At 34.3% G+C, this 14,560-nt stretch overlaps 2 protein-coding genes across 4 annotated transcripts in view; one reads left to right on the forward strand and one right to left on the reverse strand.

Moving 5' to 3' along the window:
• Nucleotides 1-14,560, forward strand: part of LOC119076320 (lachesin) — a 47,621-nt gene that overhangs the window by 2,927 nt on the left and 30,134 nt on the right. The window lies entirely within an intron of this gene.
• Nucleotides 1,088-3,485, reverse strand: LOC119076319 (L-gulonolactone oxidase 5-like). Of its 2 annotated transcripts, none has more exons than XM_037182988.1 (3): nucleotides 3,397-3,485; nucleotides 1,754-3,029; nucleotides 1,088-1,694 (listed from the first exon to the last, which is right to left on the reverse strand). In XM_037182988.1, exons 1-3 carry the CDS (start codon nucleotides 3,459-3,461, stop codon nucleotides 1,323-1,325), a joined length of 1,713 nt encoding a protein of 570 aa, XP_037038883.1. In that variant the 5' UTR covers nucleotides 3,462-3,485; the 3' UTR covers nucleotides 1,088-1,322. The 2 variants fall into 2 exon arrangements, with proteins under 2 accessions (XP_037038883.1, XP_037038882.1); XM_037182987.1 differs by having other exon boundaries at nucleotides 1,088-1,697.

Consider the following 14,560-nt stretch of genomic DNA (forward strand, 5'->3'; position numbering starts at 1 on the left):
GTATTGTGCGCTATATACACGACATACATAAGAGTAAGCAGTAATGTACTGTACTGCTATAAGGCTGTATATAAGAGACGTGTACGTATACGAGAGCTTGCGCAAGTATTAGTACGAGTCTCTTATATACAGCCTTATATCAGTGAGGTATTTTATCGCAGTAGGCAAACATCTCTTTTTCTAGTGATATAATTTTGCTTTGAAAACCTTTAGCACTCTAGGGTAAAAAAATGCCGTAACTCTCTGGAAAAATCGGATTAGATAAAAACGAGTTTGAGAAACTCTGCTACTTAATAAAGTTTATAAAAGTGTGAACAAAGTAGCATAGATTCACAAACGTCTTTACCTTAATAATTGTAGTTTGTTTGCTAGAGAGAGTACTGGTCAGGGTTTAATATTTGACAAAGTTTCACAAATGTTTACCAAATGTTTAAAAAATTTGTGAACATATGAAAATCGTTACGATGACATCTGTAAGAAAATAGAAAATTCCAACAAAAGCGAATTTTTGCAATCAGGGCATAACGACGGACAGGAATCACTAGAGTTGGATTTTCATATTTTCCTCCCTTGAAGTAAAAGTTTTATAATAAACCACCAAAAATTAGCTTCAACAACTAAACTAACACACTAAATGATTTTACACATTTTTTAGAAGGAGAAGGCAGGTAAATACAGTTTCTCTTCCGTTTTAAACCATGAAAGTCTTTCTTACATTAACTGTCCGATTGACAATGTCAATCAAAATGAAAAAAGTCATTGACTCGCTTTGAATCGACATATAAAGTTGTATTCGAAGCGTAAATTATCATACAAATCTATTGTCTTTACTGCCGTAATTCGCATGTCGGACTTAGTGCAAAATTTAAACAAAAGAATTCTTTGTTTAAATTTTGCACTAAGTCCGACATGCGAATTACGGCAGTTTATGTGAGATTAATAGGGATGATCTTTAAATTGATTGTGTCTAGTTGTGTTTAGACCGAATTAAAGTGGACAGGACACCCTAACTCGCCTTTATATCAGTACTTAGACATTTATGTTGCAAGGGTACAGTCCGTTTACTTCGGTGTATAATACACTTCTTAAAGTTCGTTGACACTCGCTCATCTTTTAGAGTACTGTAGATCCTAAGGATTCCTTGGGCAAAGACTATGGAAATTTGATATAGTGAAAGGAAATCTAAAACTTCAACAAACTGTAAAGTAAGGCATAACGAGTACATAAACCACTCTTGAAATGTACCAGATGTAAATTTGATTTGCAGGTTCCATTTATTCCGAACTTTGAAACTTAGCTATAAATTTCAGTATTAAAATTCTTCAGGTTGACAATAGCTTACCTACAATTGCTAATGCTCCGTCACTAACATCATTGATTAATTTCAGTGATAAAATATCTTTACAAACTTTGAATCCATTCAATTCTCCACAATATTGTCCAGTTGCACAGTCTCTATTTTTGTTACAAAAACAGTCATCTTGTAAAGCGCAATGCTCCATTCTTGGATCAATAGTTAATTCTCTAGACGCGCCTGTAATTCTTTTCCCGAATTTGTTAAGAAACACTCCGTTTTGATCATATTTCCGTATAATTGCTCCGAAACGCGATAGATTCGGATAATTTTTTTGTGCCATAGAGGTAGTATGAAAAACTTGACCACTCATTGACCAGTGTGGGCGACCACCTAACTGCTGCTTAAAATAAAAAGGCGGTTATTGAGTCATCTGTAACAAGCCTTCAACTTAGATACATTCAAAAATTGCTCTATCGCTTGCACTGTACTTAATCCGTACCGAGATTCTTTGAAACGATTTTTACGCATTGGAGTCACAATTTCAATATGAACTGTGGTCTGTCCAAACTCAACAGCCATCATAGCTGTAGATTGCGGAGCAAATCGGATGAATATGCCGTATATGGGAAATGTAGCATGATCTAGACTAAGAATATTGCGAATACCCGAAACAGCTTCCTTAAACTTAGAAATGTCAAGCCCGACCGCGAATTCTTGAACGTAAACTGATCGTCCTGGACCGTAATCCCAGCCACATTTCTTGCATTTATTTTGCATGAGACCATGGACGTATCCAGTTGCAGGATTTGTGATTGAGATCCCACCATCTTGCGAAAAAATCGGTTGTCGTAGTGGTACTTGTTTATGAAGTGAGAGTTTAGACCAAAGTTCAAGTGCTCCCAAAACAATTCCACTGCGCGTAGTCTGACCTAATTCAAATGCATTATTGATTATTTCGGCAGTAAGTTGATCGATTTCGGGAATATTGTATGTGCTTGCATTTCCCAGGGCGTCATTGTTGATGTAAATCCCCTCTGACACTATGACCGATTTCGTATTTGGAAACCACCACATTTGAAACCAATCTTTTTCGGTAGCCATTCTTATTGCCGAATTATCAAACAAAATATCATCCTTAACCTGATAATTGTAAACGTGCATTTTGTAAGATGCGCAGGTTCGAAAGCTTGCTTCAACGATAACTCCTAAAAGCCCTAAATGAACTTTAAATGCCGACAAGTCGTCAGGTTTAGATTCATCAATGACTTGAATATTTCCAAAACCATCAACTACTTTGACCGCAATAAGTTGATCTGAAAGTGATGTGTGATGCATCAGAGATGAACCTCTAGCGCCTGTTCCCAAAGCGCCGCCTATTGTAACACCACCAAATGATGGTACTTGACCGTATAAAGCTTTACCATTTTCTTGTAATTTCGCGACAAAATCTGCAAGCTGAGCTCCAGCACCTGCCTTTACAATATTAGCGTTTGTATCGACATCTACGTAGTTGATATTCCGCATATCAATTGGAGTGCCATTTGTACAAATAGTGTCAAGAACAGAATGTCTGGCACCAAATGCTTTTACTGTGCTATTTGCGGCAATGGCTTTTAGAACTAGTCGCTGAACTTCTTCGATTGTGGCAGGATATTCGATAGGATAGGTAGCATAGCAAGCTATTTCACTTTGGTAGGACGTGTATATAGTAATTCCATGAACATATCTGAAACTAGATGGGCGGTATTAACAAAGCAATGAAAAATCACAACAAGCCGTAAGTCACACTGATTCAGATCACAGCATTTCTCCTAGCATGAACACTGAATTGTCAAGTGTCATATTTGGAGGCGTTAGTGCTAAAGCTTAGAATATTTTGTATTGTGAAAGAAACGCAGTGCCTGCTGTGAATTTGTCAGTCTCCGAATTTTTCCATGTTCATACTAGGAGCTCAGACGCAAAGATAGATACAAAAGATGCAGAACTATACCTGCTGTGATTTGACATTGCTTATCAATTGAACGACTTCAAAAAATATTTACGTGCGTTCGGACCGAAAAACCTCACTCAAATACTAGACTTTGTGTGTGTGTACTTACAGTGAATTCAGCGTAACGATTGATAGTACAAAAACACTTTCTACTTTATTTAAATTCATGATCATCTATTTGAGAAACTCAATTCTTTGCTCACACTTGACACACCAGGTTGAATATTATGAAATTATAATCGGGTTTCTGGTTTATATTGTAATCGAGCGCATGACTCACAGTTGTCGCTAAATAAACTGATCATTTTTAAATCAATATTTTTACGAATTTAAATCGGTCATTGAAATTATAAACAATTGTTGCAGAGAGATGATGTTAATTACGTTATTTCAATTATTTTATATAAAAAACGGTTTTTAACACTTTGCCGCTTCTTCATTTCAGCTAAATAAGTTGAGCGTCCAGAATTAGAAAAATTATGTGAAGAGTGGAGTCACGAGAGGAATAAACGAACGCTAGCGGTTATCCACTATTATATTATCAAAAGTACACCCTTTCGCGAATTTGGTGTTTCCTTACTACCGTTTCCTTCTAAAATAATTGAGAATATCAATTTTTTTGTAAAGACAGCCTAATCTCAAATTAATATTTTTACATTTCATGGCCACTGACAATTCTCTATAAATAGAGAACCTACGTAACAAGACAATCGACATGTTTTACAGTTTCCTTTTTGATCAAATTTCATGATCAGATCAGTATTATCGTCTTCGTATGTGTTGTTTCGTAATAGGTAAAGATAAAGGTTTCATAAACAGTACTTATTGTAGTTTCGTGATCAAAATTATTGTTTCGTGTCAATACGTTCTCTAGCAAACAAACTTTGTTTTGACGCTGTCAAAATGTCACCTTATTCGTTTGTTCGTACAATCATACACTCTTGACTAATTTCTAATTTTAAATGTAAAATACTAAGGCTATGTTGCACTTTTACCACCTAAATAAATGTAGTTAGGTTGCTAGAGAGGGTATTGTACGTGTAAGAAAAAAAAAACTATATTGGCGGGCTGTGTGCATGCATTAGAAAAATAGCTTCACTGAAGCTATGAAAAGTGGAAACGATAATTTCAACATGTGCATTTGGAACGAAATGGCCATAGTAGGAAACAATTCATTTCTAATTCGATCGATGATCGAATCTTATTTTGCACATATCAGTCTCGCTTTTCTTTCGGTTGTTATCCATTCCCGCAAACCACCCTCACAACAACAATCAGTTGCATTTAATTACAAAAAATCACATCGAACAAATATTTGCGAATCCTATAGACACTTTTAACCACACAAAAGAAGAATGGAATCCAACAGACATGTGTTAAGATAATGAAAATCATCTCTTAATTTACAGTATTGTATAGTGAATTGAATACCTACTCCCACCCAAACAACTCTATTCTACTTAAGAAAATTGAAAATAGAACTACACCATACACAACATGGAAAAGAAAAAAGAAGGAAAAAAAGAGTCTAGCAATTCGAATTTGTTGTTGTATTCGCTTTTATTACACTTCAAAGAATATAAAAAAATCCTTTCACAAAGATCTATTTGAAATAAGTGAAGGTTAAACTGCGAAAACCCCACTATGTTCAAAGTCTCAACAATGGAATGAAAAAAAAAACTTTTGAAAGGAAAAAAATTACCCAAACAAATGATACAGTTTGGGGTCAGGCTATAAAAACGAAAATGGGAAAACAATAGCATCAGGAAGATAGAATTTTTTTTTTCATTTAAGCCACAACTGAAATAGCGACTTCATTAAAACGAATAGTTACTTTCACATTCATTTTCTATTAAATATCTCATTAGCATTGTTTCAAATTGAAATTATTTTCCGTTTTTTATTTTTCATACAATCTTTTCGTTTGCTGCACGATTTTATACGCTTAACGAGGGAGTGTAGAATACAATGCGAAAAAGATTCTTTCGGTTGAAAAATGCAGTTAGACATTATTAAATTCTGTAATGCCGTGCAATTTAAATATTTTTTTTTACTTCGCACTCTTTTTGAGAACGGGCAAAAAAGCTTTTTTTAAAATCCGAAATTATTGGCTCGTCTTAACACTTTTATGTTAGTTTATATTTTACGCCATCGGATAATTATTAAATTTAGGTTAACTGCTACGGATTTAGGCTCATTACGTTTGTTTTTTCATAATAATTTTACAGACATGTATAATAGGACTCGTCTTTGGTCTTTCTCTCTTTATGTGGTTCCCTACAGATTTTAAGCCGAGGGAGATTTGAATAATTTCTGAATTTTGTAAATGAAACTTTTTCTGTTAATTTACGATTACGGTGGGGCTGAACGAACTTTAAATAAACATGTCGACTTCCATCTCGGTTCTTTTCATAGCTGAGTTGGGGGAGTCGTGTACTATCCAACGGCACATGTTGCAGGCGCAACCGCTGAGCCGTTTCTGAGAACTTGCATCATCATCTATCGTCTTACTCCTCGAGGGAGCCGCAAATTCTACAAATTGCCGCCATCGTATTCGGTTCAGTGCAAGTGCCTTGACTTCCGTCCATTTCCCGCAGGGCGTCAAAATGTCTGGCCGATCCAATTCCATTTCCGACGTATGATCATCACTTTCATTTTATCGAATTTGGTTAGGTTACACAACTCGATGCTTAAAATCTTTTCTGGCCAGCGTATTCTCAGGAGTCTTCTGAGGCATTGATTGCCGAAGACTTGTATTTTGTTCTCGATTATCGATGTCAATTTCCAAGTTTCTCAGCCGTAGACTAATACTGAGATGCAATTTGATTTGAAGAATTTCAGCTTCAAGTTTGTCGTTAGTTGTGTCGAGTTTCAAATATTGTTTAGAGAGATGAAAGTATTTTTCGGTTCCTTATTTTTTTTTTCTTCTCATAGACATTTTTGGGCAAATTTGGAAAAACGTAGGAAAATTTGGAAAAATTTAGGAAGGCAAGAGAAAATGGGTTCCCTAAAATAATACCTGCTACCTGCTACTAATACCTGCGTTAGTTGTTTCCTACATTTGTTACGTCCATAGTATTCTAATATTTAACAAAAGCTAATCCACCTGTTATCGACAATGATAATAAATGGAGTGGAGATCTCTATCTTCTATATTCTCTCACATAGCAAAACCTATGTTAAATAATGTATCTTTAAGTCTCGAGCACTCGCAATTCTCTTGCAATCGTGACTCCCAAGAGTCTTTCATTTTTTTTTACTCCTGACGAATCAAAACTATCAATGAGTTCTAAATATCTAGGAAATCTAGGTAAATCACTTGAGTTATTGGAAAAGCCAGATATCCACCTTTCGAAATAAATTAATTAGCTACCACCACTTATTAAACGAACGAATGATACACGAAAAACGCTTTTAAATCTACTGCCATGACCAACTTCCCAAATGTTATGTGTATACTCAAAATTTTCGACGATTTATTAACATTTTTTAAATAGCTTAAGCTTTATGTATCTATAGAAATGTGAATGTTCATTAAATAGATTGGTAAATGTTATTCGTATGCAATAACAGCGGTCGTTTTATGGTAGCGTTTACACAGATAATTTCCACAGACAGTGCCAGAGGAAATGCCATTTTCAAAGCTACGTTATAATAAAGGAGAGGTGAAAGTAAGGTCATTTTAATCTCTTGCAAGCTGCACATGCTTGTCGTACCTTATGTGAACACATCTAGGTATGTTACGAAATGATACTGACTTTTTTTGGTTCTTTGTTGTATTTTTCTCTCTCCTTTTTTCTACAACCTAAACGAACGGTTATATATTACTGTGAGTAGCAGGAGTGCTTTTTTGTAGCAAAATTTTGGTCGTATTTCATTCATGATAAAGCTAGAGAAATGGAATCACATGTGCAAACTGGAATTCAAATAGCTTAATTATACAGCCACCCCAAACTTATCAAGTTTTGTATGTTGTTTTATAAGTTAAGTGTAGGATGTTTCATCGTCATTTCGTGTATGTTTAAAAATATGCAACTGTGTCTCAATAATGTTTGTCGTATGAAAATACGAGAATCTTCGCCTGGAGAGTGATTACGATATCAGTTCTCTTTTCTCTATTCAATCAAAACTCTTCCGATAGAGAACGATTCACTATCTCATTGAAAGATGTCGCTGCAACAAAACTAAGGACCTCAGGACTCTGGCACAGCATTTTTTTTTAATCGGTTCTATATCGGCTTGGCGATAAGAGTCTTAAAAAAGGATGTGACGCAGCAAACGTTTTTTCAAACCCTTATCCGAAAGCCGATATAGGGCCGATTGAAAAACTGATTACTGTTCCGGAGATCATGTGATACATTATGGCATTTTATTTTACTAAAATCCGTCGAGCAAAAAAATAATTATTTTTCTGATGACATTGTTTTGTTGCAGCGACATCTTTCAATGAGATAGTGAATCGTTCTCTATCGGTAGAGTTTTGATTGAATAGAGAAAAGAGAACTGATGTCTCGTAATCCCTTTGCTGGGCCTAGTTTGTAAAACGTTTTTTGTAGGAATTCTAGATTTTGTTTAAAAAGAAATTTCTGGAAGTTTCAGAATTTGTATGAAATATTTTTAAAAATATCTACAATTTCTAGAAATTCTACAAAAAAAAATCTGGAAATTTATAGAAATGTAAAAGTTTTGTAGAATTTGTGGAAATCTATAGAATAAAGAATTTTCTAAAAACTCCTAAAATTTGTAGAAAACTTTAGAAAGACTTACATAAGACTTAATGTATTTATTTCCGGATTTAAACTATTTCCTCGCAGATTGTTTTTCTACGGTTTGTTGTGTTCTCTTTTTTTTTAATAAAACTCATTTCGTTCTAATTTAGAACTTAGTAAGTTCAACTTACCAAGCAAGCACCATTTCGTCAGAAACCCAAAATATGCCTGCACTTAAAAAAAATTCCGGACCGTCACTACTATGATCTACTTTCCTCATTGATTCTCAATAAGTATCTAGAGATCTAGCTATAGAGGGAAAGATACAGATGTGTTGACGAGATCTGTTATAGATGTGTATCTCGGACCTTCACCGAGACACCTCATCCTGATACCTAAGCTCTTCTTTTAGTCTCCTTGTGCATATTATCGTAAATAAATTTGAAAATTTGAAACATGAATTTCTTACTAAGAAAGTCGAAATAAAACGTTCGTCTCTTTCAGTAAATATCAATTCTAACATATTTGAAAACCTGTAAAGTATCTGATTGAGATGCGTACGTAATAAACATGACAAAAGCTTGAGTTTCAAACAAATTACTGCATTTGTAATAACTCTTAGAAGCACAAAGTTTGACATAGTTTCATAGTTGGATACATTTTTGACACAGAATTAAAAGGTAGACTTTTTGTTATACCCAATGCCGAGAAATTCCTAAATCGTAGATAATTAACCAGCCAACTAAAACTAATTGCTGTGAAGTATGAACAACTTTCGAAACCATTCAAAAAGTTTATTTTATTCCATCAAGTTGAGCTTCCCAAAATACAAATATATTCAGCTGGGAACAATTTTCGCACTGCAAATTAACATAAAAAAATTAAGGCGAAAAAGAACTTTTCTCTTTGCAAAAGATACCTTTGCGATTGAGTTTAAGCAGAAAGATGTTTATTAATTAGTTAAGTTTACCGTTTATTTTTTTCAAGGGAAATACTTTAAAGTCTAAACTGCATTATTGAGTGAGATAAGAAAAATCTTTTCTGATCCCTAATTGTGCTTGTAGCTTTTTATTCGAGCAACGTCAAGAATGCAGGAAGGCAGCAATATAGTTTTATAAATATATTGAAGAATTTCCCATTGTTGTTGTGTTACTACTTATGCGCGCTAAATACTTTTGGAATATAAACAAACATAACAAACTAAAAACTTTGGATATTCCAAAAGTTTATTAAAAAAAAGCTAAAATAAAAACAAGTGGAAAGTTACTGAACTATGTAAAATACCATTTTTTTGCTAAATGTTTGCTTGCAGATGTTGCATGGAATTGGATAAAAATGAACTCGGTTGTATATTTAGTTTACAATCACTTGATTGGTTCGAAGCCCGAATTGCCTGACTGTACTTACTGAGCCGTGTATAGACCAGTGTTTATCGAGTATTTTAAGGTATAGTGCTACATTTTGATTGTACTCTTCTTTCTTTCCTTTAGATTAGGAGGCATGGCCACTTAGATTTAACTGAAATTATAGCCCACACTTGTGAGTTTTGTATTTTATTTTCGATGATTTCTTTTCACAAAAATCCTTTTTCAACAAAGTTTGATCTTTATTTCCAGAAGAAATGTATGCCAGTTTAAGCGGCGGAAAAAATTGTGCAGCTTATGAAAATTTCGGTAAACTGCTCAATTTTCTCAGAACCGCTCAGCCCGACCACACCAACTCTACTTTTCAATAAAAAAATTGTCTTTTATTCGCAATTTTCGTTGATTGCGCCGAACGCCAAACTGAAACAACTAAAAAAACTAATGTATAAAATTGTCGACCTACTTTTAACGTAAACATAGTAACATTTTTTTTAGTCTGAGTCTGCAGTAGGATCTATGTCCTTCATAGTATCGTTTGAAACAGCATGAATTTGAATTTGAAGGCGGAATAAGATTTCGATTTTTCCTATTAAGATTTAGATGCTTCAAACAATTCTTTATATGTTTGTACATTCGACAACTCAAGTCAACTTATCCGATAATCGAATACGTAAATCTAACTTTAAAGTTGTGCCAAAAAAAATTGGTCATCCTTGGTGGTTGTTTATTAAGTCAAAATAAAAACCTATAGATCTCCTGTTAGAACATTTTTTATCTCTTGTATTGTTGGCGGCTTGTTTTAATTTAATTAAAACTACAAGAATAAATGAAATAACTAAACTAAATACATGAATATGACCCAAATAGAGTTTCAGTCATATCATGGTGACACATTGTTAGTCATGTAAAGTTTATGCAAAGTCAATGGTCTCACGTCAGAAAATACCCCTTCAAATTCAAATCGGTTTTATGAAATGTATGAAGTGTTGACTGCACAATAATTCAAGTAATTTTGAATCGATCACACCACCCCTGAACAAAAATAAAGTTTTACCGAAAATGCACCCAAAAATTGATTGCTGTTCTGAATAGAGGGACCCTAGGGGAGTTCAAAACGATGGTCCGTTAAGCTGGACCAGATGCTTCCCCACACCCATACAACTAAGGAAAAAATTGTATGGGCTGGGGAAGCATCTGGTCCAGCTTAACGGACCATCGTTTTGAACTCCCCTAGGGTCCCTCTATTCAGAACAGCAATCAATTTTTGGGTGCATTTTCGGTAAAACTTTATTTTTGTTCAGGGGGGGTGTGCGATTTCAAAAATTTAGTTTCAATAAAATTTTGAAATTTTGATTTATTCTCTAAGGAATAAATGTTTGGTTTATTATTCGTACATGGACAATGTCAGGTCAGACTGACGATTGAATGAGTTATTTCCAAAAGAAGTTTTGCCGTTTTTCTAGATGGGATGATATTTTTAGTATTTTTGAATCGATTTTCTAAATTTTGGTTTCTTTCATTTAAAAATCAAATTCATGAGATCTGGTTCACAGACTAACAAAATCCATGTAATGTTCTGGAAATTATTCCCAAATGAGTATTTCGCTGAATTTTCGATCGATGGTCAATTACTAGTAATTCTGAACCGATTTAAAAAAAACCGATAGCCCGAAACTTGACAGATACTGAGACCCGAAAGACAGTTTCTTGAACTCCTTCCAAGAAAAACGAAATTGCCTAAGTTAGATCCACATATAAGTGTCCGATGCTGTGACTTTACATAGAAAACTTTAATTCGGGTCGGTTTCGAATTTAAAATTTAAAACCCGGCCCGACCCGAACCCGACCAGAATTGAATTTTGGGAACCCGAACAACCCGAAGCCCGTTAAAATTGAATCGGGTTCGGGTTCGGGCCGGGTCGGGTTCGGTCCGGGCCGGGTTTTTGGCCGACTTCGGGTAGCCCGCTCACCTCTACAGTGATAACTCACCCTCATACCTATTGATCTTTATACAACCAGAGCACTTCAAGCAAAAGTGCTATTAATGACAGCTGCCAAATAGAGTACTTTTTGTATGAAATTTTATCTCCACTCTTTTTACAGTGTAAAATTTTGTATGGAGCACTGTCAAGTTTCAGAACCTATTTAGAGTACAACTTTTGCTTGAAGTACGTTGATACAACGCAAAAAACGCATACATCCTATTGAGATGTAGAAAACAAATTTAAGTCATCAATGTAGGCTTTTGCATTTTAAGCCATCGAATTTGTTTTCCAAAAGGGGTAAAAATGCCAACTATTTTAGGTTGTTGTCCACTTTCTGTGGTACCATCCCCTAACCCTTTATTGTTTCGTTTTTAATTCATTGCAGGGTGTTTAGACCTATGTATTTTTTGGGACTTATTTAAGGAATGGAGTTTTAAAGTCGAAATAAAAGAATGTTTTTTGATATCTTCATCAGTCAAGGGACCTTGTTCACCTATTGGGTGGGGTCTAGTTATTTCAGCATTATATACATAAAACTCTAAGCTTGGTTGAAAATACAACGCTCTACAATCACGTTTCATAATAATATTTAACGACTGTAAACATTCAGCCGATTAATATCGCCATTCCGTCTTCAAACGATATGTAAGTTTAATTGATGAAATTTTAGGTATTCGCAACATTGAAATTACTTCTGTTAGATGAATAATGTAGAATTCATAAACCAAATTCGAATTACGGATTGATGGAACATAAATAAATTTAAATTCCTCATTTCGAGAACCGAATATCATGAATAGCTAACTTAATACGCCAGCGGCGAGGAAAGGTGAATAATCAACAGGTGACGTGAAACGTTCTGAGAGGTGCTATATAGTGTATGATTTTCGTAACTTGAATGGATCGTTACAATTTATAAGCATACTTTATACAACATACATCCGTTTAAAATGTTTAACTTCAGTATATACCGCATTTCATACGTTCGTCTATTGAATCATTCCATTTTCTATATCTAGATATACGATACGGAAAATTACGATTTTCATTTAACAAATGGGGAAAATGTGAAAATCCGTTTTTATTATTTTGATTTTCATTAAAACGTTTTTGATTTATGTATTTCTATTCAATTGGCTTTGAGCTTTGACTATAAACTGGTATTTTCGAAGTGACACTTTATAATATTTCTCGAATAGGCATATGGGAATTGGAATACGATGTGGTAACATACACACAGAACAGAAGTGGAAAAGTTGATTTCTGGTGAGAAATAAAATACATGCCATAAAATTAACGACACCAGGAAAATACAATAAAATTGAAAATTTACGCGAATGATTTCTCATAATTTTCCGGAGTGTGTTGTACGGGTTTTTTTTGTGTGTTGGATTTGCAAAGATTTTCTGTGCACACACCGTACACACGCAGTATTTTATGATAAAACCAAACTCTGTGGCAAAGAATGAAACGGGGAATTTGAATCCCATGAGATGAAACGGTATGATAAATATTTTAGTGAGCGTAGCTTTTAAGAAAATTCGTACTGGGAAATTGTTAGATTGTAAAATGTTCAACATTCCTTTCATAAATTCTGTTTCATTTTTTCTGCCAAAATTTTTCTTCGCAAAGTTTCAAAAGGCTCATATATTTTAACGAAAATATTTCTGAATCGTCAGTAATACGCACATTACCACAGCCGAGAATTGAAGTCATGCTATATTCAGTACAACATATTTCTCAATTATTTCTATTCGGTCCACATCTTTTGTTTGTTGATTGTGCCTACCTATTTGCAAATAATTTCCATCTTTTCTCGTTCACAGTACCTCTAAAACCAATTACAAGTTAACAAATTAAACACACTTTGTTAGAGAAATTAAATTGAAAATCTTTGCACTTGTTATTTCGAGAGATATCATTAAAGCAATGTACACATACTTGGCTTGTGTAACAAGAAATTCTTAACTTACAAACTGTAACCAACTATCCTCTTTCGAATTACTTTTTTTACAAAATTGTATCCGATTTTTTCCTGTTCACCGTATTATAACATTGCAACACAAGTACCATAGAAAGAACTAGACTCTGTCTGTCAAGCACCGTGACAATTCAATTATAAAACCATCCCTATGAGAACTTTACCTTCTCTTTGCTATGTAGGTACATTGTGTCGAAGACTTGAGAGCAGGTGAGTGTATTTGTTGTACGTTGTGTATGTAAACCCTGAGCGTTTCGAGATGACCAGACGATGTTTTCGAATAGATAATAACGTTTGTGGGAATTTTGTACAAATCATTGAATTGAATCATTGATTTGAATTTTCTGATTTTTAGAAATTGAACATTGGTCATTGTCACCTTGTGATAATTGAAAATTATTACTCAAAGTTAATGCACGGTACGGGTTCGGTTTGACCGCAACCTGACCTGAAATTTTCAGGCTGAACCATGTCGGGTTCGTGAACGTAAAAGTTCAGGTTCGGGTCAATCCCGTATGTAAGAGTTCAGGTTCAGGTTCGAATCGAACCAATTCATTTTCGGGTGGGGTTGATCTCGAAATCGAAAATTTCAGGCTCGGGTCGAATCTGAAATTTTAGTTCCGGTTCACATCGAAATCAGGTTCGGGTCCACCTGAATTGAAACAGTTCAGCTCGAAACCGATCAGAGCCTTACCCAAAGTTCTACTGTAGATTTAGGTAGATGTCGATGGCAGAGATACCTTATGTGACCTACAATTTCTTCCGTTCTTTCATATCGTGCAAGTTTAGGGGTGCTAGTATATGTCATAGCATTGAGTAATGTAAATAATGTAAAGAGTTTGTGTATAGTACTTCTCGATACTTTAATCAAATGAAGTAGCAGATTTAATGACTATAACGCGCTACGATTGACGTTGTTTTTAAAAGCTAACATTTTATACAAGGTTAGTGTTAAAGTGTCGTTTAGAAGAAAGGTAACAAAAGAATCTGAGAACACTGATATTATAGTACTAGTTTGCATAAAAATAGCATTACCATTTCCTACAATTCCTTTTTACTCAATTCAAAATTGCACAATTCCACACGTATTCATGTATAAAATAATATCTAACTTACAATGCACGTATATAAAACTTTTTGGCGAACGAACAAAGAATTTGATGATTAAATAAAAATGATTTATGTTTTCCATTTTGTTGTCTAAATAAAAATAAACACAAGAGCATTTTTGTGA

The sequence above is a fragment of the Bradysia coprophila genome, unplaced genomic scaffold (assembly GCF_014529535.1).
Source record: "Bradysia coprophila strain Holo2 unplaced genomic scaffold, BU_Bcop_v1 contig_232, whole genome shotgun sequence".
NCBI classification, from domain to species: domain Eukaryota; kingdom Metazoa; phylum Arthropoda; class Insecta; order Diptera; family Sciaridae; genus Bradysia; species Bradysia coprophila.

What these genes read in the sequence shown, in the direction of transcription:
- LOC119076319 (XM_037182987.1), bottom strand. Translation starts at nt 3,461, where the DNA reads ATGATCATGAATTTAAATAAAGTAGAAAGTGTTTTTGTACTATCAATC. An exon ending in ATCGTTACGCTGAATTCACT is followed by an intron (nt 3,030 to 3,396) that starts GTAAGTACACAC and finishes CCGCCCATCTAG; the next exon opens with TTTCAGATATGTTCATGGAA. An exon ending in CGATAGAGCAATTTTTGAAT is followed by an intron (nt 1,698 to 1,753) that starts GTATCTAAGTTG and finishes TTTTATTTTAAG; the next exon opens with CAGCAGTTAGGTGGTCGCCC.